Source organism: Triticum aestivum, chromosome 4B (genome assembly GCF_018294505.1).
Source record: "Triticum aestivum cultivar Chinese Spring chromosome 4B, IWGSC CS RefSeq v2.1, whole genome shotgun sequence".
Taxonomy (NCBI): Eukaryota; Viridiplantae; Streptophyta; class Magnoliopsida; order Poales; family Poaceae; genus Triticum; species Triticum aestivum.
Window position 1 is genome coordinate 2,462,670 of NC_057804.1, and position 24,356 is coordinate 2,487,025.

The 24,356-nt window shown below is 48.0% G+C and overlaps 1 protein-coding gene across 1 annotated transcript in view; it reads left to right on the forward strand.

Annotated features, from left to right (window-relative positions):
- Nucleotides 1-24,356, forward strand: part of LOC123094136 (uncharacterized) — a 45,972-nt gene that overhangs the window by 19,720 nt on the left and 1,896 nt on the right. Inside the window, exons 15-21 of the mRNA XM_044516199.1 lie at nucleotides 105-593; nucleotides 1,524-1,607; nucleotides 7,282-7,647; nucleotides 7,781-8,146; nucleotides 8,590-8,967; nucleotides 9,379-9,756; nucleotides 15,479-15,856. Of these exons, the coding sequence (XP_044372134.1) occupies nucleotides 105-593; nucleotides 1,524-1,607; nucleotides 7,282-7,647; nucleotides 7,781-8,146; nucleotides 8,590-8,967; nucleotides 9,379-9,756; nucleotides 15,479-15,856 (2,439 nt within the window). The remainder of the gene's footprint in view (nucleotides 1-104; nucleotides 594-1,523; nucleotides 1,608-7,281; nucleotides 7,648-7,780; nucleotides 8,147-8,589; nucleotides 8,968-9,378; nucleotides 9,757-15,478; nucleotides 15,857-24,356) is intronic.

A 24,356-nucleotide genomic window follows, 5' to 3' on the forward strand; every position in this document is an offset into this window, starting at 1 on the left:
TGGTTTATTTCAGTCGTAAACCAACTAATTGATGATGTTCTCATTGCATCATCGTTTTTCAAACTACGCTTGTCTTATCCACGGTTGTGTTCATTTTTGGGCAGACAATCCAATGTACTTCGAATGAGCTGATCCAGTTTGACCCTCCTCAGCTCTGTTTCCCCTTCATGCCAAACAAGACCCTGCTATCCTCTGTTAATATTGTCAACATTACATATCACTCCATCGTTTTCTGCAACTATGTTTGGAATGCAGAGGCGAGGTACTACACAGAACCGAGGTATGGTATCTTGCCACCACAGTCTACTCAGAAACTCGTGGTGAAGAGGGTACCAATGTATAATGAACCACAAGACATCAAGTGTAATGACAAGTATATTTTGTGGAATGCCATTGTGACCAAAGGTGTCGAGGCCAGCGACCTTAATTTTGCAATGAACGGTGAACAGGGTACAACGTTGCCCAATCATGATCTCTACGATCAAACTGTGGAGCAAGCAAAGGGTACATTGTGGTCGGGTACCAATCTATTATTCTATGGCTGTGTTGCCCGGCAAAAAGAGAATGTAGAGTTGCCCATTGTTCTTACACAGGTCAGTTTCTCTGATTATACAATGCATTAGTAGTTTTTAATTTTTATTACACGTTTCTTAGGACTCCACAATCTGGACGGCACCTGCGCATCCAATCAAAGATCATGAGGTTTACCCGGTTGGTTGTGGCGACCATTTGGAGCTAGCTCCTTTTCTTGAAACATGATGTATACGTTTGTAATACAGTGGAAAACACGTTGCAATATGGTTTTTAGTTTCCAATAAAATTCCAACTACCACTTGTGCATTTATTTTAATATTTTCTTTCATTTAAAACATGAGCCTGAGCTCTGTCTTTCCCTGAATGAGGGAATAAGAGGTATGCCATTCCAAGTTATTCTCTAATATTATGATTTCAGGAAAAATATTAGTGCAATGCTTATTGTGAATTTCAATTTTCGAAAGCAATTTTTTTGTAAGAATGCTTCTATACACCAAAAACAAAACCTTTTGTTTAAGAACAAGTAATGTTTTGGAAAAAAATTGTTTTAAACATGGGAAATTTTACTGGTATTCTACCTTTACTTATAAAGTTGATGTACTATAAAATAAACAATATTTCAAGTACCAATTACATACTTTTTTCAAAATATAAATAAACTTCTTGTTTTTGAAAATTATAACATTTATGAATGGATGAATGTGAGAGGTTTACAAACTATTTTTTTTTGAATTATTAATGATTAGTAACAAATTAAGTTTGATGAACATTTCTTTAGTTTTCTGCAAACTATCACGAAACATAGACACTCACCATTTTTAAAACTACACAATTTTCTTTGTGCGATATTTTGTAAAATAAGTCACCATAGGTCCAATAGGTTAGCCCGGCTCTTCCATGAACCGTAGATACTACATCTACATGTTCTTTTACCTGTTCTTCTCTTCCGACATAGACTAGTCCTGAGCTAACATGTGTGCTTCTAACAGGCCCAACCCATATGTGCAACCGGCGGAAGCTCTTGGTGGCCCTACTCTCTCTCCTTTGCAACCGGGAGGCACCAGAACCACCAGGTTAAGGCATTGTCTAGTTACTTACTCCTTATCATGATAAAATGCAGATTCAAATGAACCTGAGGATGGAAACGAAAATGAAAATCTGCCAAATTATATACCTATCTTGTCTAGCACGAAAATGAAATCGAGGAAAGCATGTAGGCTAACCATATTTGGCAGGAGTAATATCTTGGTTCACTTTTCATGCACTTGTGGTCTAGTCTTACAAATAGTTCACTTTTCAATAGAAAAAAAATGGATAACAAAACGTAACGGTAAGATAATTTCTGCAATGAACATTGTGGTCGACTTAACATAACTGTAAGACCTATCCTTCAAGAGATGGCTAGGTTTTCTGTAATTCAATGTGGCTAACTCTAAAATACTTTAAGTTGTTGTAGCATAGTTATATTTTAGTTTGATCAATCAAAACACAAGAAATTCTCACAAGATGTGAAAGAAAGGAAACAAATCAATTTGACAATCAAGGACCAGCCTCCTTGCAGGGTTTCAATCGACTATATGCTACAGAGTTAGCGAATGCGGTCACCACTCACCAAATGTGATTGTATGCATATGGTCCAAAATATTCCGGTTTATAAGTTGTAGCACATTGAGGAAAATTTATGTGAAACTAAAGGAGAAGGAACAGTTCGTAAAAGCAGCCAGTTAATGAGTAGTTGTGTAACAACAGACTAGTGACATGCCAGGATTATGACACTAAAAGGCTATATTCTTGAGAACGGCGTTTCGGTGCCCGGGTGCATCTGCACCCGGTCAAAAAAAATTCGTAAAAAATTCAGAAAAATTCAAAAAAAATTGGGTGGTAGACAATTTGATGCGTGAGGTACGCTCCAATTTTCAAAATATTTGGACTTCTGTGCAGCTCTCAGCAAAAAAGACAAATCAGACCAGAACAGTATATGAACAGTACACATTTTTACATACCTCCGATTTGTCTTTTTTGCTGAGAGTTGCACAGAAGTCCAAATGTTTTGAAAATTGGAGCGTACCTCACGCATCAAATTGTCCACCACCCAAATTTTTTTGGAATGTTTTGAATTTTTCTAGTATTTATTTTGAATTTTTTCCTGAGCGCAGGTGCAGATGAGCTCGGGCTCAGATTCGAATTTTCGTATATTCTTAACTTTTTTCCGGGAAGTTGTTGACCCCAGCCTCTGCATTATAACCATTTTATTGAATGGTAGCAAACGAAAGATCCCGTCATAACAAGTACACGATAAATACCAAGCCACAGCTGGAGAAAAAAAAGATTAGGTGACTCAACCACGTAACCTATAGCTGTCTCGAGAGCGAAACCAGTTGGATATGGGAAACTTGTGATAAAGCAGGCATGCCATGCAGCTGCACTCATTATCCTAGCTGCGAGTCTGCCTCGGGATAGATGAGGTAGGCCATGATGATTTGCAGGGATGACGACGCTTAGAGAATCTGCACGAGTTTTGTGGTGCCATTCTGTGTGCGTCGTAGTCATGGAGGGTAAGGAACCTCTCCCAAAATTAGTGATATTAATATTCCTTGCACTCTGTGAACCAAGTCAGAGTGGGCAAATATCTCTATGAATAGAACTACCAATGCACGATAGAGGGTGCAGCTGCGTACGAGTTTGAAAAACCCACCCTCGTTGGATAATACTGGTGCGACCGTCTCCAAATGGTTGCACCCGAAGGCCAGGTCCTCTTGAGAGTCCACACAGATTGTTAAGGTGACCGCAAAAAGAAAAGATTGTTGAGGTGACAACCATCGTGTCAAAAACTCTAACTAGCACGTTTCTCATCTTAGGCAGTGCGAAAACGAAACAAAAATCTGGATGCTAATCAAAGCACTAGCAGCACTCTAACAACGACATTGGTGAAATCGTACAAGAAGCAGGTTGCTACAAATTTGTGTAATCATAAAAAAAGTATGTTGCTAGAAGCAGGTAGTGGCAACCATATAGCCTTGCATCCAAAACTTACTAAGAATGTTGCCACCACACAAGCATACAAACAACCATAGTCTATCATCCAGAAATTGTCTAGTGCATGAACATTGATGGTACGGAAATCTGTTAGTAGTCTCGGTAGGGTGGAGAGCGCGACGAGAAGTACCAGAGAAGATTGCACATGGGGAATTTACCTAGGTTCAGGACCTCATGGTAAATGTAATACCATACTCCTCTGTTTTGGTTGATGGTGGAAAACACCTTTTTTTTTGCGGGAAATCTTCCGATCTATTCATCTTCAATCATGGCAGTACAACGAATACCAAAAATAATAAAAACTACATCTAGATCCGTAGACCACCTAGCGACGACTACAAGCACTGAAGCGAGCCGAAGGCGCGCCGCCGTCATCGCCCCTCCATCGTCAGAGTCGGGCACAACTTGTTGTAGTAGACAATCGGGAAGTCGTCGTGCTAAGGCCCCATAGGACCAGCGCACCAGAACATCAATCGCCGGAGATGAAGAATAACATAGATTGGAAGGATCCATTCCGAAGACACACGAACGTAGACGAACACCAATGAGATCCGAGTAAATCTACCAAAGATAGATCCGCCGGAGACACACCTCCACACGCCCATCAACGATGCTAGACGCACCACTTGAACGGGGGCTAGGCGGGAAGACCTTTATTCCATCTTCAGAAAGCCGCCGCCGTTTCGTCTTCCTGAGCAGAATACAAAAACCCTAACAAAATTGAAAGAAACGACTAAAAACGAAGCCCTCCCGCCGGCCCTTGGCAGGATCCACCACGCCTCCATGGCCCTAGGGCCACCGGAGACGAGGCGGACCTGCGTCGGAGCCGGCGAGAGGCAGAAACCCTAGCTGCTTTTTTTAGGAGGAGGAAGAGGTGGCGGCTGTATGGAGTCTGTTCCTCGGGGCTTATTTAACGCCTTGTGTGAGTGGTTAAAAGTATAAGGTGACAGGTTGGTTTGGGTGCTCTCCATGAGGTGCCGAGTTTCATCCTTGGCTTGCGCAAGTCGGCGCTTGGTGTTCTCCAGCGGTCTGGAGCTCGTTTGAAGGACAGAGAAGCTGCTCTATATAATACAAAAAATATAAGATGAAAAACAAAAGTTCGTGACCAAGATTTATTCGATCCTCATGTTGGTTCTTGGAAAAAAAACATGAGTGTTGGGGGCTACTGGATATTCATCTTTTCTACATCTAAGGAATACCCCTATTTATAGTGATTCGATCCCCATGTCGGTTCTTTCAAACAAACATGAGTCTCAGGGGCTACTGGATATCACGCACAAATTACCGTTAAGATAATTATTTTCTAGCATTGAGATTATGATGGTAAAAACAACCCTCAAGTTAGTTTAGTTAAGATAACTCAAGGCTTGGGGCTACTGGGAATCACGGTTTTGTACTAAGGATCTGAAACTACAGTTGGACATCATCCTCTACTATGCTACGCTATAGAGAATTACACGGTCCAAACTCATGCTTTCCCCCGGTGTCCTCGGGCGTTGGAGGCCAAGGAACACCTTGATGGCTACTGGATACTCCATATGCTCAAGGAAAAATAAAATATGGAAAAAAGGTAAGGACCTATATGCATGTCTGTTGCTAGGCATGTGAGCGTATCCAACAAGGAATTGGCCCAACAAGGCATCAAGACTGACACGGTGGACAAGGAGGGATGTTCTTCTCATGCCCGCCTCCATTGCCTGTCGGCTCTCTGCCAGCTCAGGCTCAGGTAACACCGAGGGCTGTGCCGAAGAATCGGGCGCACCATCGATGGTTGCAGGGGGCAGGGAGACCTCCGACTGCTCACGTGGGTTTGAGTCCACATGAGCCTAGAGGCCGGACCGGGATCCAACATCTCTTCACGGACCGAAGAGTGTTCTCCCCTGTTGACACCCTTGTCACCCACGACCTAGGTGTCAACCTCGTCCATGGCATCCTCTGCCTTTCCTCCTACGGTGAGCTTCGGGTGAGGGGGAATTTCTTCACCCCCCCCGCCCTGCTACTCGGTTTGGAGGGGAAGGAGGGATGGCAGGAGTGGACTCCGTGCAAGCACGAAGAGGGGGACCAGAGGAAGCAAGGTCACCTCATCCTCGATGGTGTGGTGCTTCTGAGCCGACGAGATCGGCCTGTGAATCCCGACCTGGATCGGGATCCTGGTTGCTCGGCAGCGTGGAGCGACCTAACGCCTTCTCACCATGCGCCCTTCGATGTTTCCTACCCCTGGAGGAGGACGGCTTGCCGTCAGAATGCAAATGTACCATCTGGCTCATCCTTCCGGCGGGTGGAGCAACTGGCATGATCCTGCTCCCCGGTGTTCGAGATGGCTTCCGAGCTTTTTACAAGGAGCTTGGGGGTGCTGTCTAGGATGGTCAGGCCCTTAGCGGCCTTGGACCACTTGAACTTGGCTGGATTGACCGAGGTGTCCACGGTTAGTAGCTCTGCCAAGAGCGCGTTCATCGGCTGCCAGGAGCACGCTCATCGGCTCCTCAGGGTGGGGCACCGGCGACTTGATGTCGGCTGCGGTAGTGTGACATGCTTGTGTCAAATTGTGGCAGAATAAATCCATTAGCTCGACATGGTAAAACAATCCATCTTCAAGGGAAAGAAAGTGAGGTATCTAACCCTGTCGGGCTTGGGCCCTACCCAATACGCGACGTCAGGCCCTTTGACCTTCAAGGCTTGGCCTTTGGTAGTGAAAAGAAGGGTCTGCATGCTCGCCATATCCCACATCCAAGACTTAGATCACTTAAAGAATTGTATATAGAACTTGGTGAACCAGCTTAAAAGGAGAACAACTCGGATGGACTGAGAAGCGTCCTCGACTCGAAGACCGGTTCTACGGCTACTCATGGTGTCCTGGACTAGGGGTGCTAGCCACGAGAGCCAAGAAGGAAGATTCCGAAGACTTGCGCATACACCAAAGTTTTAGAGGTGGTCTCTGCCTTGATTAGCCTTAGATGTAGCCGACCAATGTAAACCATGGGCACCCCTGGTATTTGTCGAAAGCGAGTGATGAGGGCGATAAATGACACCCTCAATTACAAATCATACACACAATCTCGACACTATAATGTTACCAAAAAATGTTATAAGCATTCGCTAATTACAAGTTTGTCCAAACCTTCAAATTTTAGGACGACAATTAAGAGTCAATATAAATTTACCTTAGTATGTTTTCCGAATTACATAAAAAATTGCAGACTTAATTATGGTTTAATTTTATGGATTCACGTCAATCTTGAATTGATGGGTACTTGGTTATCTCGATTATTAAATGATTGATGGTGACATTTTCATTACAAAATTGTTATAAGTTTAATGTTATGATAGTTATCAAAATGGATAACATGAAGTTTTGTGGAACAATATGTCCTTACCACCCCCCCCCCCCCCCCCCCCACACACACAAGACAACAAGAACAAAAAAAAGAAACATGACACTCCGGCAGAATAGTTTTAAGTTTTTGTTAATGGCAAGCACCATGGTAAAATGGTCAGTGTCGTGTCATCCTTTTCTTCAGTTTCGTAGGATTTTTGCATCTTGTTGCTAATGCATGCAAGAGTAAGTACAACCCATTTGGGTCATAAATGTTAATTTAATTACCTGATTCGAAATAAACGGAAGAACACTGTGAAATGACGTCCTCGAGCTGGCTCATGTTTATTTGTATGTATTACATAGTAATATGCAGCTATATTAATTTATCCTTGCAGAGTGAGCTGGTTAAGATTGAGCCCCCCATACTCTGCTTCCCCTTCCTACCAAGCGAGGATCAGAGGTCCTCAATAAAGATAGTTAACATTACAGATCACTTCGTCGGTTTTAACATGTTTGAGAAGAAAACAAATGTGGCATTGTACAATACGAATCCACTGTGTGGAATCCTGCCTCCTAGGTCCACACAAGAACTCGTGGTAACAAGGGTAGCAAAGGAAGTAGAGTCATTGAAAGACAAGATGCATAGCAAAGACAAGTACTTTTTCTGGAGCAGTTTTGTGACTCAAGATGTTGATGCCTTCCATCTCAAAGGATGCACATCTGAGAATGAGAGTAAAGATTTACCCATAGTTTTCACCGAGGTAATTGAACTTCCTTATCATATTATGATGAAATTGTTTGTTGGTCTCGATTTGGCTACATTGTAAGCTTGAGTTCTCAGTTTGCATGTTACTTCGGGACGAGCTAATTAACAACTATGTTCCCTTTCTGTAGACTAGCTCAAACGACTTGATCAAGTTTGACCCCGCCGAGCTTTATCTCCCAATGTTTTCAAACAAGAGTGTGCTGTCCTCGGTTAGTATCATCAACGTTACAGACCACTACATCAGTTACAATACATGTGCCAATAGCAATTCAGCAAGGTATTACACAGATCCATCAGAAGGAATCCTAAAACCAAGGTCCACAGAATTACTCATGGTGATTAGGGTACCGGAGGAAAAGGAACAAGAAGACACGAACTCCAAAGACAAGTACTTGGCGTGGTGCAGTGTCGTGAATGAAGGCCTCGAAGATAGTGATGTCGTTAATAACATATTTGCGACAAAGATTACCGAGTTGCCTATTGTTCCTACAGAGGTGAGTTATCTTACTATGTAATTAATTGTTATTTTATTCTTGATTACCATTGTATCTTCGTCTTAGACCCTAATAATTGATCGCTATAGTGAATTCCGTGTATATTTTTAACTATGTGAATATAATTTCGGCGTACTTATTTCAATTTGCCTCTCTACTTAGCACCTAAAAAGACAAACAAAACTACTATCATAAATATGTGAATGAAAGAAATTTCTATATAAATTTGAGAAAATGAAAAATAGAGTATTTAATAAAATCTACTAGCTATCAAGAGACAAAGGCAAGATTACAACTTCCTAACTTATATTTAATAATCCTCTTCATCAGTAGAAAAATGCACCTCTGTTTAGCGCTAAATACACCTCATGGTGTTCTCTCTAATTGCATGTTTCTGCGGGCGCAAATAATCTATGGATTTACTCTCTTTTTTATTTTTGCAGATAAGTCCAACTACCTATGGCGAGTTGATCGAGTTTCATCCCGTTGTACTCCGCTTCACCATCTTGCCAAATAGGAAATCATCGTCCTCAGTTGATATAGTTAACACTACAGAATCCTATATAGGTTTCAGTACATATAGCTGGTACAAAAATGTGGCGTGGTACCATACAGAACCATCGAGAGGAATCTTGCCACCAAAATCAACAAAAAGACTCATGGTAACAAGGGAGGAAAAGGAAGGTGCACTAGAAGATATCATGTTTAACGACAAGTACTTTGTGCGGACCAGCATTGTGCCTGAAGGTGTCAAAGGCAGCGACCTTGGTGAATACATGGTGAAACAAGAGAGCAAGGAGTTGCCCATTGTTCTTAATAAGGTACGTTCACTACCTATCTTTTGTACTTGACTAGCTATTGAAGGATCAGTTTTGTTAATAGTTATATTAACCATTATCGTTTCCGTCCCAAACAGCTAACACCCAAAGTGAAAGTTCTAAAAGCTAATATTCTAATTTTTTTTGAGTCGTCCAATACTCCAATAATTGATTCTGTTTCGGGAAATCATGGGACTTGGATTGTACTCCTTTTGGCCCGACCCAGCCATAGCAGGTCAACTGCCTTTGGTCAGCTTTGGTGGGCTATGTTTATTTTATATATGTTGTGCAAATGTTTGGTAGAAAAATAGTATTAGTCTATTTGGCTAATAATACTATAGTGAACTGATGAAGTTCTGCTCTTATTTGCATGTTCCTCCATCCGATTCACCGATATTTATGCTCATTTTGCAGATAAGCTTGCCAATCTCGGACCAGCTAATCCAGATTGACCCCCCTCAACTCTGCTTCCCCTTCTTGCCAAACAAGACACTGATGACCTTCGTTTGTATACAAAACATAACAGATGGCTATGTTGGTTTCGATACATATAACATACAAACAGGTAAAGTGGACTATTACGTAATGCCACCGTCTGCAATTCTGCCACCACGGTCCACTCAAAAACTAGTGGTAATATGGGTGCCAAAGGAAAAAGAACTGGAAGACATGCCGTACAATGACAAGTTTTTTGTGAGGGACCGCATTGTGACTGAAAGTGTTGAAGCCAGTGACATTATTGATTACCTATACGACGATGAGGGTATAGAGCTGCCCATGATACTTAACAAGGTAAATTCACTAATTATGCAATGCATATGTTATATTTTTCATTCTATTCTTACCAACAACTAAAAGAGATCTTCTCCCGCAAAAGAAAAAGAAAAAAACTAAAAGACATCTTAAAAAATAACTAAAATAAATCTCACCGGGAATCATGTGGTGGGGCATGCAAACGGAATATTCTTACCATTGCACGGGCTAGCTACATGCACTATACTCTCCCTCCGTTTCTTATGACTCCGCATATTACATTTGCTGAAGTCACATTCTCTAAAGTTGGACCAAATTTATATAGAAAAGCATTAACATTCATTATACAAAATCAATATCATTAGATCCATCTATATTTTCATATTATTCTTATTTGATACTGTAGATGTTGATATCTTTTAGTAATAAGTTTTTTTTTTTGTAAACCTTACAAGTTTGACGTAAGACAAATCTAGAATGTGGGGTCTAAATAAATGGAGGGAGTACTACATACATGCAGATCCGACTGCTGTTAATTTACGGAAAAGGGTTTCCCCTACTTTATATACAGAGCACGAGCACAACATCGCAGCATCTCTGATACAAATGCACGCCACACACTCCCAAGGCAAAATACACGAATGCCGGGCACCGACACACAACCTCAACGACTACAAAGCACCTAAAAGATGAGCAAAACGGATTTGCTTAGAGCCGAGACCACCACCACGAGGAGCGATCGCCCGGGAGGATGTGCGACGGGCACGCCGGACCAAGGACTCCAAGACGGTGCCTCCAGGAAGGGCAAGACCACGAACATCGCCACCTTTCGATCCGAAGATCAAGTTTTCACCTGGAGTAAGATGGAAGGAGTAGAAGCACCACGACGGAGTCTGCAAGGAGAACACAACGTCCACGGACGCCGTCACCGTCGACCAACACAGACTGGGTAGGTGATGTACCCCGGTGCTTCAACTCTTCCGCAGCCACCCCGGTCCATCAACACCCGCAGCCATGCCGCCCAAGCGGCCATGGTTGCCTCCCCGCATCCGAGCCGCACAATCCGCCCACGACCAATGCGCGACTCCCACCGCCAGGGCCGCCGCCACGCCATGAGACCACCCCGAAGCCATCAAAGGCCACGTCTTTTCCCAGATCTGCTACTCCAACCACCTCCAGAACTGCCGGCATCCAACTTGCCTCGAGAAGGACCGCGACCATACATCGATCGGGGGATGGGGAAGGTGGAGAAGTGGCCCATGGACAAGACCAACGCCTGTGCCGGCTCCAGCTCCCCCCTGAAACCGAGTTCCGCCCCCGCGCCGAAGGCTCATCCAGGACACCATGAGGCATCGGCCACCGCCAGAAGCCGAAGAGGGAGGGTGGCCAACCTGTCGCCGCCGCCTAGAGACGTCACCAGGGGGATCCGCCCCAGCCGAGCGCCGCCACCCAGCCGCGAGAGCCCGACTGGGTGGGAGAAGCCCACCACTAGAGAACCACGGCGAGAGGGTTGTCCGTGATCCGCAGCGCCGACTGCGACGCTGAGGCGCTGCCGGAATCACCGCCGCCAATGCCACCACCGGCCCGAACCACCATGCCGCCCGCCGCCCGGTGCCACGCCAGCATCGCTGGCCTGCTCAGGAGCGCCGCCGCGCCGCCACGCCCGGCGTCGAGCGTCGCGCCCTGCTGCGAGATCTGACCCGCGGCTAGCTCAACACGCGGGGGGCGGAGGGGCCCCGCCGGCGGCGGCGATGACTGGGCTTCGCCCGGCCGTGTCCTCTGGCGGCGGCGAGGGAGGGGGATGGAGGAGGAGAGTGGGTGCGGCGGCGGGATATGAAGCCCTCCCTCTCACCTCGCGGGTGGCTGCGGGGGAGGGGAGGGGGGCGCCAATAAGGAGATAATTGAGTGACTGCAGTTAATTTACTTGCCCTACCATTTAACAAAATTATGGCTACCAATATTACCCTGCCATTTAGAGCCATCTTTTGTTATCACTCATATAATGAGTTGGCTATAAGGACTATTATGTTGGCCATTTGCCCACCTTCTCTCTTAATCTGTCATATTGATTTGCTTTGTTTGCTTTGAAGCATGTGTAGGTGCGATATGCTGCACGAGGGCTCGTTCCTCTCATTTATCATTATCTCTCTACTCATAGGCAAAAGTGCTATGTGACAGGTAGTGATCCCCTTATTAACTTGCCCTTTATCATTAGTCTGTATCACCGCAATCGCACCGGTGATGGGGCTCAAGCCTCCGCTACGAAAACCAGGCCACATATACCATTATGCTGGTCCTGCCAAGGGTGGTTGTGTGGGATGTAGTGCGCGGTGTCATGCAGGAGTGCCGACGATGCCACCGTCAGCGGATGTCGTAAAGTATCGCGCTTTCCTCACAGTGAGAATGGGAGGGTCAGGCCTTGCATGAGCTGAAGGTCTCCTTCATCGTCAGGCCCGCAGACTACAAGCATCCGTCTGGTTCAGCAGAGACATTGTGTGGTGATGTGGCTGGCAGTGCTGGAGTGGCAAAGGTGTTGCGGTTGCGTGTCACCGCTCCATCGCCGCAATATTTCTGATGCTCAGGAAGTTGGTGGGTCGCTGATACAGATGGGTGCAGTTACATCTGGTGTGTGCGGCTGTGTTCAGGACAATCCTCCTGCAGTGGAGGCCACCTGAAGGTTCTGGCGGTGTTGCCGCGGTGTGCGCACATGCTGGATCTAATGAGTGGCACTGCCCAGGGGTCGAATCCTGCCGATGGGAGCCATTTGTGCTGGACACAAGGGTGGGAGCATCGGGGATGTGTTGCATGGAGCCATTAGGTGGATGAAATGGCGGCTATTAGCGAGTTGGCTGCAACTGCAGACTGATTTGAAGACCAACTAATCTACATGCGTCTCCCTCACACATACGTGGATATAGATGGTAGATTAGAAAATGGTGCCGCAGTGATCATAAGAAGGACGTCATGTAGGATGGCATTGACGGTGTCATACACCCGGGTGGTTCACCAATGGGAGCCTGCCAGGAGGCCAGTGAGAGGGCCCATAAGGCCCAATAACTAAAGTGGCCCAGAAAGAGAAGATACGCCCCTGATGATCATCTTCTCAAAAAAAAAAAAGTAAGGGGTGGCAACGACCTAGATCGCAAATCTCACTCTGTAAAACCCTAGCCTCTATCGTGTATACAAAGGGAAGCTAGAGAGATCTCATCCCTATCTGTTCTTAGATAGACCAACTCTTGGTAGCAAACTTCCTGTGCGATCTTCAATCTGTGACTGTCACCTATGCCCCTACCAAGCAATCATACAATTTTCTACACCCTTAGTTGTCGCACCGGACATGGGCGACGCCAGTTGGAGACCAATGTCAGATTGGATCTTCCCCAGCATCCGGCGGGCTTCCGCTGGGGTAGAGCCTTACCTTTGGCTCCCTTACCCTTCACAGTCGATGGAGCGGGCCGGGTCAACATCAACCCACCGGCCCATCCAGTATTCACGATCTACGTGGGCGCCATGGTCTTTGTCATCAACAGCCACGATGACCTCCGTATGTGTCTATCGCTGACTCAGTACATCGCATTGTCATCTCCATCGACACGTATGACATCTTTGCCACCAACCTCGGGGCCATCATCCCTGTACGGTCTCCAGAACGCTAGAGCCAGGTGAGAGCAGGCCATCTTAGAGCACCTGCATGATTAGATTGTCGAAGAAGCCAATGGCTAGTCAAATGACGTCAGACTACACAACATCTTCAGCGCCATACCAGTGACCGGGGAGTGGTGCCAACCTCCACAGTATCGTACAGGGTGAGAACGAGTCCGTCCGCGACTCCAGTTGTTGCGGCTAACGAGGCAGAAAATTCTGGAGCCAAGAAGCCATGGTGGGGCGGCAAGTCCAAGTGAACTCCCCGCACATACCGGCAATGCTACACGTACAAACGATTTACAGGCTTTTACAGGATGGTTAACCTTGATTGGTCGATAGGTGAGCGGCGCGGCCCACCCCCCTGAAAATCAGGGGAGAAAGGTTTGTGATTGGTTGTTAGATGGAAGGAGCGTGTAAAAGCGTGTAAGTCTTTGTATGTATAGCATTTTTGCGCACATATTCGGAGACCGGCTACACGAGCTGTAGGACGACCATATTTGCAGCCACGTAACTCGAGCCAATAGGCCTTCCCCAAGGATGTGCACCAGGTCAATATGATTACATCTGAGCCCATGCCACATCACCAAAGGAGGCGCGCATGCCTATGGCACCACACACGCATATCGAGGAACAAGCAATTCCTCAAATGGCCAGAATACACCATCTCCTTTGGCTAAGAGAACCACCCAGACTCGCTCACCAAGCTTGGCAGCACGCCTCTGATCAAAGACCGTAATCATGGGCTGCAGGATCCACAAGGTGCTCATGGACGGAGGCTCAGGCATCAACATGATATACATCGACACACTACACAAAATGGGGATACCACTATCAGCACACCAGCCATCACAAACATAATTTCACGGAGTGTTGCCAGGCCGGAAGGTGGAGCCCATTGGGTAGATCACGCTGGAGGTCCTCTTCATGGTCGGGCACAACCATCGATGCGAGCTCACTTCCTTTGAGGTCGTGTCCCTTTCCAAGGGGAATTTCTATCTTTGGTTGGACTCAACAAAATCTGTGCTCCAACCAACTCAACAAAATCAGTGCTCCTACGATGATCTCGCCTGAAGGCTTTGTTTAGGAGTAGCATATTATCATTAAATTTGGTCATTTTGGCATAGGGTTTTTGGTCAGGTTGTAAGGAATCTAACGCGAGGCAGATACATTTTGGATGCCGTTGGTTTTTTGTCTGTAATCTCTTGCGTTCGGCATGCATGGTTTGCTTTGCTTGTCATAATTAAGTAATGAATAATACATGGATGTGTGCATTAATTGATGTAGAGGTCGAGGGCGCTATCCTTATTTTCGCAAAAAAGTATCCCAATTAATAATGATCGTACGACAATGGTGTTGAGGATAAAATAACTAACTATGTTCTCCTCAATTTTCTGAAACGGGCTAGATGCACCACTATTGAGAAACATAAAAAGCCTAAAAGCTTCACTAATGAAATGGAGGGCATATTTTATCATTTTTTATCTTTGTTCCAGGCTGGCTCTCTTTGAAAATCATGGGAACTCATTCTCATATACCCATGGGATGTGTAATCGACGTTCCTTTTGCATACAACTTTTTATATAATCTATAGTATTGTCGTTTTAAATAATTTTGACCTATGGATCACTAGTCGGCTAACTCCAGATAGCTTCACAATCGCTCACCTACACTAATTTTAGTGAACACGAAGCTAATGTGTCCTATGGATTATCGCTGTTCGCAAACTGAATATTTTTCAGAGCATGTTATCCAAACCAATGGTTATACAAAATGATTGCTTTAGTTTAGATTTGTCATAGTTTCAACACAAAAGGTGCTTTGTTTGTGCAACATACTAGTACGTGATACCTAGACAAGAATAACAGTATTTCCCACTATAATATCCTGCTTTAGTGCAAATTAATCCTATATTTTGATGCTCAGCTAGTGCAGAAGCAAAACATTTTCCTTTTTTTTCTACGCATACCAAAAGATGGCAGGCCGTCATTTGAGTCAAAAAATCTGGCTTCACCCATGTCTTGGTCATGATTGTTGCGGAATAAACTACTCCATGTATATATTGAAGAAAAAATGTATCTCCATGTCAGATTAACCCATAATTGTGCTCTTTTTGCAGATAAGCCCGCCGACACCAAAAGAGCTAATCCAGTTTCACCCCCCTAAACTGTACTTCCCCTTATTGCCAAAAGCGGAAGTGATGTCATCTGTCTCAGTAGTCAACATTACAGATTGCTACGTCGCCGTAAAGGCTTATACCATCAATACAGATAAAGTGCAGTATCAGATGATACCAGATACAGAAATTCTTCCACCCCAGTCAACTAAAAAGCTATTGGTACTAAGGCAGCGGGCTGAATCGGAAGTAGCAGACATGCAGTGCGATGACATGTTCTGTGTGTGGAACTGCGTTGTGACTGAAGGTGTTGAAAGCGATGACATCACTGATTACTTATATGACGATGAATGTACAAAGTTGCCCATTGTTCTTAACAAGGTGAATTCTCTAATTACGTACATATAAGTTATAATTCTTTTTATCATTTTCATTCTTTTACCCAACTACCTAGAGCTAAAAATTGATCCCATTCGGAATTATAAGCTTGCCACGGAATTGGATTCATGTGATCATTGCTCTTTTTTGAGCTATTTCTAAATGCATCATACTCACTCCATTTCTAGATGGTGGTACATTCAGTATCTTCATTCCTTTGGGTCCAAAATTGTATTACATATAGGATCCGAATACACTTAGCTTTTTTGCCCTAGCATTTAGTTGCATATATAACTTAGTAGAGCATAACTAATAATATAGTCATCCAGAGCCATCATTGAGAAAAAGGGCTTTCCCCCGTTTTAGATTATAAAGCAACCATCCGATACAACAAGCTTGCTGGGACCGCATCACAAACAAGCCCAAAAGAAAAAAAAGGAGAGAGAAAGAAAGAGAAATAAATGCAAATGATGGCAGATCGACAAAACAAAGATGGCCGGCAACCGCTGCACCCTCCGGAGAAGTACCATCGCGCTTCTAGCACCCCGAGACTGTAACACCCATGATGCGGCTATATCTCCCACGTGTCGAAGCACGACTTAGAGGCATAACCGCATAATAGTTTTGTCGCAAGAAGGGTCATCTTCACACAATCCCATGTAATGAACAAGAATGGGATAAAGAGAGTTGGCATACAATCGCCACTTTACACAATACATAAATTAAGATCATACATCATCCAAATACACTCATAGACTGGCTACGGTCAAGTTCAAATGAAAAGAAGTCAATCCCAAATGCTAGATCCCCGATCGTCCCGACTGGGCACCTCTACTGATCATCTGGAAACGATACATAATAACGACCAAGGGCCTCATCAAATTCCCCACTTCAGCTCAGTTGCGCCATCTGCGCCAGTACCCTCGGCACCTGCATCTGTTTTGGTAGAATCTGTGAGCCACGAGGACTCAACAATCTCACACCCGCAAGATCAAGACTATTTAAGCTCATAGGTAGGTAAGGGGTAATATGGTGGAGCTGCAGCAAGCACTAAGCAAATATGGTGGCTAACATACACAAGTGAGAGCGAGAAGAGAAGAAACGCATCGGTCGAGAAGCTAGAAGCGATCAAGAAGTGATCCTGAAACTACTTACGTCAAGCATAACACAAACCGTGTTCACTTCCTGGACTCCGCCGAGAAGAGACCATCACGGCTACACACACGGTTGATGCATTTTAAAGAGGTCAAGTGTCAAGTTATCTACAACCGAACATTAACAAATTTCCATCTGCCTCATAACCGCGGGCACGGCTTTCGAAAGATTATATACCCTGCAGGGGTGTCCCAACTCAGCCCATCACAAGCTCTCACGGTCAACGAAGGAATAGACCTTCTCCCGGGAAGACCCGATCAGTCTCGGAATCCCGGTTCGCAAAACATTTCGACAATGGTAAAACAAGTCCAGCAAGACCACCCGACTGTGCCAACAAATCCCGATAGGAGCTGCACATATCTCGTTCTCAGGGCACAAACGGATGAGCAGTCCGTACAACTAAAACCAGCCCTCAAGTTTCCCCGAGGTGGCGCTGCAAAGGGCTCTAGTTTGGACCAACACTTAGAGGAGCACTGGCCCGGGGGGGGGGGGTAATAAAGATGACCCTTGGGCTCGCGAAAACCCAAGGGAAAAGGGCTTAGGTGGAAAATGGTAAAACCAAGTTTGGGCCTTGCTGGAGGAGTTTTATTCAAAGAGAACTGTTAAGGGGGTCCCATAAATCACCCAACCGTGTAAGGAACGCAAAATCAAGGAACATAACACCGGTATGACGGAAACTAGGGCGGCAAGAGTGGAACAAGTCACCAGGCATAAGGCCAAGCCTTCCACCCTTTACCAAGTATATAAGGTGCATTAATTTAAACAGGAGATATTGTAATATCCCAAAATAACCACGTTCTGACCTGGAACAAACTTCATCTTCACCTGCAACTAACAATGCTATAAGAGGGGCTAAGCAAAAGCGGTGACGTAGCCAAACAACGGTTGCTGGGACAGGTTGGTTAGAGGTTTGTCATGGCAATAGGGAGGCATGGTAAACAATGGCAGGTAGGGCTAACATAGAGAAAGAGCGAGTACTAGCAAGCAAAGATAGAAATAATTTCGAAGGTATGGTCATCTTGCCTGCAAGGTTCTCAGAGTTATCGAAGGCTGGATCCTCGTTAGCGTACTCAACAGGTTCCTCGTGCACGTACTCGTCTCCCGGCTCTACCCAAAGCAAGAACACAAGCAAAGAAACCACAATAAATCACGGTGCAATGCACAACCAACATGATGCAATACATGTCATGATATGTGAGATGTGATATGCAATGCATATGCGTGCTTCGGAAGGAAAGATGATGAACAAGGCATCGACTTGGCAAACCAAGTATGCCGCTGGAAAGATGAGATGATTTCGGTTGAAATCAATATAAAGATCACCGGATTCGGATGCACGGTTTGCAAATGGCAAGCAAGACAAGTATGGCACAAAGCTGCGATTAACAGCACGATGCTACTTAGCATGCAACAAGAAACTATGCTACAGCACCCCAACATGAAAACAAAGCATATGGAGATCATCTACAGGAGATGCTTTACAAAAGAGGAACACTGAGCTACGGCTAATTCACATCATAACAGGTTCAAACAAGCATGGAGAAAGTGCAAAAAATTATCAGGTTGGACATGGCATAAACAGCAGCACGAAGCAATGTTCAGAGTAAGTTATCAACATGCTACATGAACTTATAATAGCAAAATAAGACATGGCATGAATCTAATCAAAGCATAGATCAAAAGTCCCTTACTGATCATAAGCCAAAAAGGATCAGAAAATATGATGGCACCCACGTAAAGATAGCAAGTTTCGTTAACAGATTCAGCAAACAAAGCATGGCATTGAAATAATTACGAAGGCACCTTCGTGAGCTCGATGCACTCACTACAGAGCATCCCATGATAAACTAAGCATACATCCATCAAGAAGACATGTCACAGAATCTATACATGGCAAGAAACAACATCATAGCATATCCGGATCAACTACAACAACCTCGGCCAAATTGAATAACATGTAAACAATCTGCCAGGAAACATTTTGAAGCAAAAGTAGATCACGAACATGACATGCTAGACTACTCCATAATTGCAACCAGGACCATGGATGGATAGAGCATAACCATGTTTTCAAAACACCCTTACTGAAGTATCTCAAAATATGCATGGATCTCTCTGTAGCAACATGTTTACATGGCATCAAAATTAAAGCAGAACAGAGACTAAAATCAGCATTTTCACGAAGCCTAGTTTGCATGCTTGTGCTAGTCACCACATTGATCACAAAAATACATGGTAAGCACCTCTGTAAAGAAGACATAGCCTAGTTCAAAACACATTTAGGGACCAAGTTCATAGGATGCACACATCACTCATGGCAAAAATGACAAAAGAGCTCGTGCTGATAAGAATCTGAAACTAACATTATGAAGCCCTCTTCCAACAGCATTTCGCGCATCAAGATGAGCTCAAAAGTAAACGATGCAATGGAATGAAATGGAGCTATGGATGCGAAGATGTGATGCGATGAAGATGCAACAATTTTTCTGGCAGAAAATGACTTAGTGAAAATAACGGGGGGGGGGGGGGGGAAGAACGAGGTCAACCCCTGGGCTCGATCGGATCTGACGCGGCTCGCGGAACGAGGCGAGGCGCGGCTCGCCGGAGATGGAGGAAGGGGCGGCCGGCGGAGGAGGACGCGGCCGGGGTGGCGCTGGAGGCTGGCGGCGACGGGGCGGCGGCCGGCGACGGGGCGGCGGCCGGCGACGGCGGCGTCCGCGGCGGCGGCGCGGGCGACGGAGACTAGCTCCGGGCGGCGGAGGAGCACGGGAGGCGGCCGGCGCGGCCGGAGGCGAAGGGGTCGGCGACGGGGCGGACGAGAGGCCGGCGACGAGGCGGAGGCGGCGGCGATGCGGCGGCGGAGGACGGCGCCGGCGACGGGCGCGGCTGCGCACGGGCCGAGCGGGGGAGCGGCGGTGGCGCGCGGGCTGGGCGGGCCCCGCCTGGGCCCGGCGGGCCGGCGGCGCGGGAGCGCGGCGGAGGGGCACGTGGCGCATCGCGGTTCGTCCGGTGCGGAGAGGCGGACGTGTCCGGCTGCGGCCGGACGTGTCCGGTGGCGGCGGGGACGAATCTGCTAGGGTTTGCCCGTGAATTTCGGGGGAGTGCACATATTTATAGGTAGATGGAGCTAGGAGTGTCCAAATGGGGTGCGGTTTTCGCCCACACGATCGTGATCGAACAATCGAGAGCATGGAGGGGAGTTAGATGGGTTATTGGGCTGTTTTGGAGGGGTGTTGGGCTGCAACTTAAAAGAGGCCTTTGCGGGAGTGCGGTTAACCGTTCGAGTACCAAACGAGCTCCAAATGACCCAAAACTTGACAGGTGGTCTACCGGTGCTATACCAGGGCCACTTGGCAAGGCTCAGTCCATTCCGAGAACGTTCAACACCCGCACACGAAAGAAGACAAGAGGGGTGTGCCGGTGCATTTGGGAGTGTCGGATTGCGAAACGGACAACGGGGAAAATGCTCGGATGCATGAGACGAACACGTATGCAAAATGAAATGCACATGATGACATGATATGATATGCATGACATGAATAAAATGCAAAAACAAAAGACAAAACCCAACCACAGAAGGAATAACATATCACATGGCCGAAAATGTCAAGAGTTGGAGTTACAAAGATGGAAAGTTACATCCGGGGTGTTACAGAGACGTCGCGTACCGAGCAGCACCTTCAAAAAGAATTGCGACGACGACACCACTGCTGCCCGGACAAGTCCAAGGGTTTCCCCTGTACGTAGAGGGCAGTGGGGAAGGGGTATATCCGACGCCCTTCAGGAAGGTATGGCGGCGCCCACAGGCGTCACCGCGCCGATGACGGATGAGCCACCAGGGATTTCTCCCACCCAAACGACCACCACCACCCCGGACGATCTGAAGTGCACCACAGAACTGCCGCCCACCAACATGTGCCACCACAGTCACCGAATCATCATCATCGTCTCTCTGAGCCACCGACACGAGACCTGGGGGAGGGATGAAGAGCCAACGGGCTCGGGGGCATCCGCCACTCAGCCGACGGGTGGGGACTACCACCACCGCTGCCGCGGAGCCGATCGGACAGGACGACATGAGCTTACCAGGCCCGCACAGGCTCGGCCGGACCTCGAAGGATCCGGACAACCCCTGCCTCCACGCTGCAGCACATCGGCCAATGAGGGCGCCAACGCCCGGAACCCCCGACGCCGCGCCATCTCCACCAGGGAGCCGCGCCGCTGCGCGCCGGAGCACCGACCAGCCCCAACCCAGATGAGGCCCAGAGGGGCCCAGATCTGGGCGGAGTAGAAGTCGGCGGCTAGCCGCACCACCACGCGCCCCGCGACCAACGGCCGTGCCACCACATCAGGAATCCCCGCCACCCGCGGGAATGCCGCAAGTCGCACCATCGGAAGCCGAGGAGCACCGCCGCCGGCCACCGACGTCCGAGCAGGGATGGCCGCACGCGGGGAGAGGCAGACCCACCGCCGCCGGCAAGGCCCGGCGGCGCGCGCTGGCGGCGGGAGGAGGGAGGAGCGGCGGGGGAGTGTTGGGAGGAGCCGAGAAGGAGCCCCCGGTTGCCTCGCTCGGGGAGGCGACGCGGGGGTACGGGGAAGGGGGGAGGGGGGAGGGGAGGGGCTGGGGGCCAGAGGGAGGGCCAGCGGCGGCGCGGCGGGCGCCAGCAGCGGCGGCGCGGGCGGAACCCTAGGGAGGGGGAGCGCTCGGGGGAGAAGCCGTTCTCTCCAGAGCCATCGTTAACAACCATTCATGTAATGAGTTGGCTATAAGGACTATTGGTGAAAAGAGATTCCTCCTATCCTCGCTCGCCCGTGCCGCTCTCGCGGGCGGTAGGGCGTACCCTAGCCACCGCCGGCCAGCGGCCCTCCCCCGCCCCTTCCTCCCCCTGCCGCCGCCCGAGGGCGTCGCCGGGCGAAGCCCGGCTGGCGTCGGCGGCGGCGGGGCCTTCTTCCCTTCTTCCTTGGCTTCCGGTGGCGCGGGACGCAGGGCCTCGGAGAGAAGCGCGCCGTTCGCGCGGCACTGCACGGCGGCGACCCGGGCGGCGCGCCGGTGGTGCGGCCGTGCGGCGGAGCGACGACGGCTGTTTCGTTCTGGTGGCGCGGCTTGCGCGTGGGGGGGGGGGGGGGCGAGGTGCTGGCTTCTTTGGGGCCTCCTCGTCAGATCCCGGCGCAAGGGCCGCGGGCCGCGGCCGCGCGGGCTGGGGCCGGTGTCCTGCTAGGCTGGGCCGGCCTCCAACATGTTGTGGCGTGCCGGCTGGTGCGCTCGTGGTGGGGCGTGGCCGTTCGGGCGTGGGGGCTGCAGATCTGGTGGTGGTTGCGGTGGCACCCGTGCGGTCGACGCGGGTGGTGGTGGCGATGGTCTCCGGCAGGGGGCGGCTAGGCACGTGGATCCGGTGGTGCGTGCCCGGCGGCTCCGGCGCGTAGAGCTCGCCGGGCGACGTGGATGGGCAGCGGCCGGGCGTGGCTGTTGCTCCGGCCGTGGGCGGCGGCATGGGTAGGTCTCGGTGGCCTACCGGTGTCGTGGCGGCTTCACGGTGGCTCGATGGATCTGGCCGCGGCAACGGCCTACTTCTCCGGCGTCGGTTTGTCTGCGTTCGGGCCGTCTCGACCTTCACCCCATCTCCTCGTCGCCCGGGCGCTACTCCCATCAAAGGGCTGGTCCTCTCCCAGCTGCGGTCCACTTCTCGTCTCGCGCCCGATTCCGCAGGACAGAGCTCGTCTCGCGCACGATGCAGCAGGACCGAGCTCGTCTCGCGCACGATGCAGCAGGACTGACCTCGTCCCCCTCTCGTTGCTGCAGGACCGAGCTCAGCTTGCGCTTGGGGTAGCAGGATGGGTCGGTGGATGCCAGTGTTGGCCGACCTATTGGGTCTCGACACTGGGGTCGCCCAGGGGCGCGAAAGGTGGGACCTTTCCGCTCGTCTCTTTCGTTGGGATGCGGTGGGTCACGGGCGAGGTGGTGTGGAGGTCTTGGATGCTGGGGCAGTGGCCCTGGTGGTGGTGGTTGCGCGGTGCTCTTGGACAAAGCCCGTGCCTTGGTGCTGCCCGATCACCATGGTCGTGTGGGCGGCGTGGTTGCCAGGGTGTGGCGTTCGGTGGCGGTGATTGTTGGTCGAGGTGAAAACCTGCTCTATCTTCAGACGGACCGACGGCGGCGAAGATTGTTCCCTTCTTGAAGGCGTCGTCGCGGCTTTCATTGCCCGTCATGCGGCTCCGAGGGAAACTCTGATCCTTGGATCGGGCGGTGGCGGCGCTCCGGCGTCGTATCCTTTCTGAAGGCGCCGCCTTGGAGCGCATGGTTCGTCATATGTAGCTTCATTCTTCGAGGCAGTAGTGCTAGGAGTGGTGTTGCTGCGCTCAGCGCCTATGTATCTTGTCTTGGGTGTGTGCGTGTGTTGCGGTGGCGTGGCGTGTAGTTGTACTGGATGCTTGTGGTTTGATGCTTTATATATAAAGCGGGACGAAAGTCTTTTTCGGTTTATAAAGACTATTGGCTTGGACATTTTTTCACCTTCTGGCATTGAAGAGAGTTTAGATGTGAGCTACTGCATGAGAGCTCACTCGTCTCATTTTTCCTTGGTTCTCTCCTCGTATAGCGAAAGTGACATGTCACCAAGCTATAAGCAATCTTACAATACTTGCTCTTAGCTGTGGCCCAACTAAAAAGCATCCCACAGATATACTATTGAGGAGAATACTAACTAGCCATGTTCTCCTCATGTGTGTAATACGAGCAAAATTTACCTGCAGAAATCTGAACTACTGTTAAATGTTCCACTACCTGAAAATAGACAGACTACTATTTTGTTTTTTTAATCTTTTTTGTCCCAAGTGAACTCCTTTTATAAGTTCCCAGAACTCCTTGCAATATGTCGTATTAAATTGCACTCTATTTGACTAGTTGATAGATATGGTGTCTGTAATTGTAGTTTCTTTTGCACACTACTCTTACTGAAATCTATACCATTATAATTTTCAATAATTCTAACCAACATGCCCACTTGTCGGCTAGCTGCACATAGCATCGCAATCTAGCTTCACTCAACTCTGCCAATTTCAGTGCAAACTAGGTTATTGTGTGCTTTGGATCATCAATTTTCAACAATGAAGTATTTTAAAGAGCATGTTATACAAAATAGGATATACGAAGTGGTTGATTGAAAGTAGAGTTTTGTGTTTATTTTAACATAACAGGTGGTTTATATGTGAAACTTACTAGCACATAATATGTTGGCCTGCGCAACAAAGAATAAGAAAAACTCACACTCTAATTGTATTCTACTTTAATTTTGTGCAATGGGATCCTTTGTTTATCGGGATAAAGTGTGGAAGAGTAACACCACAACTA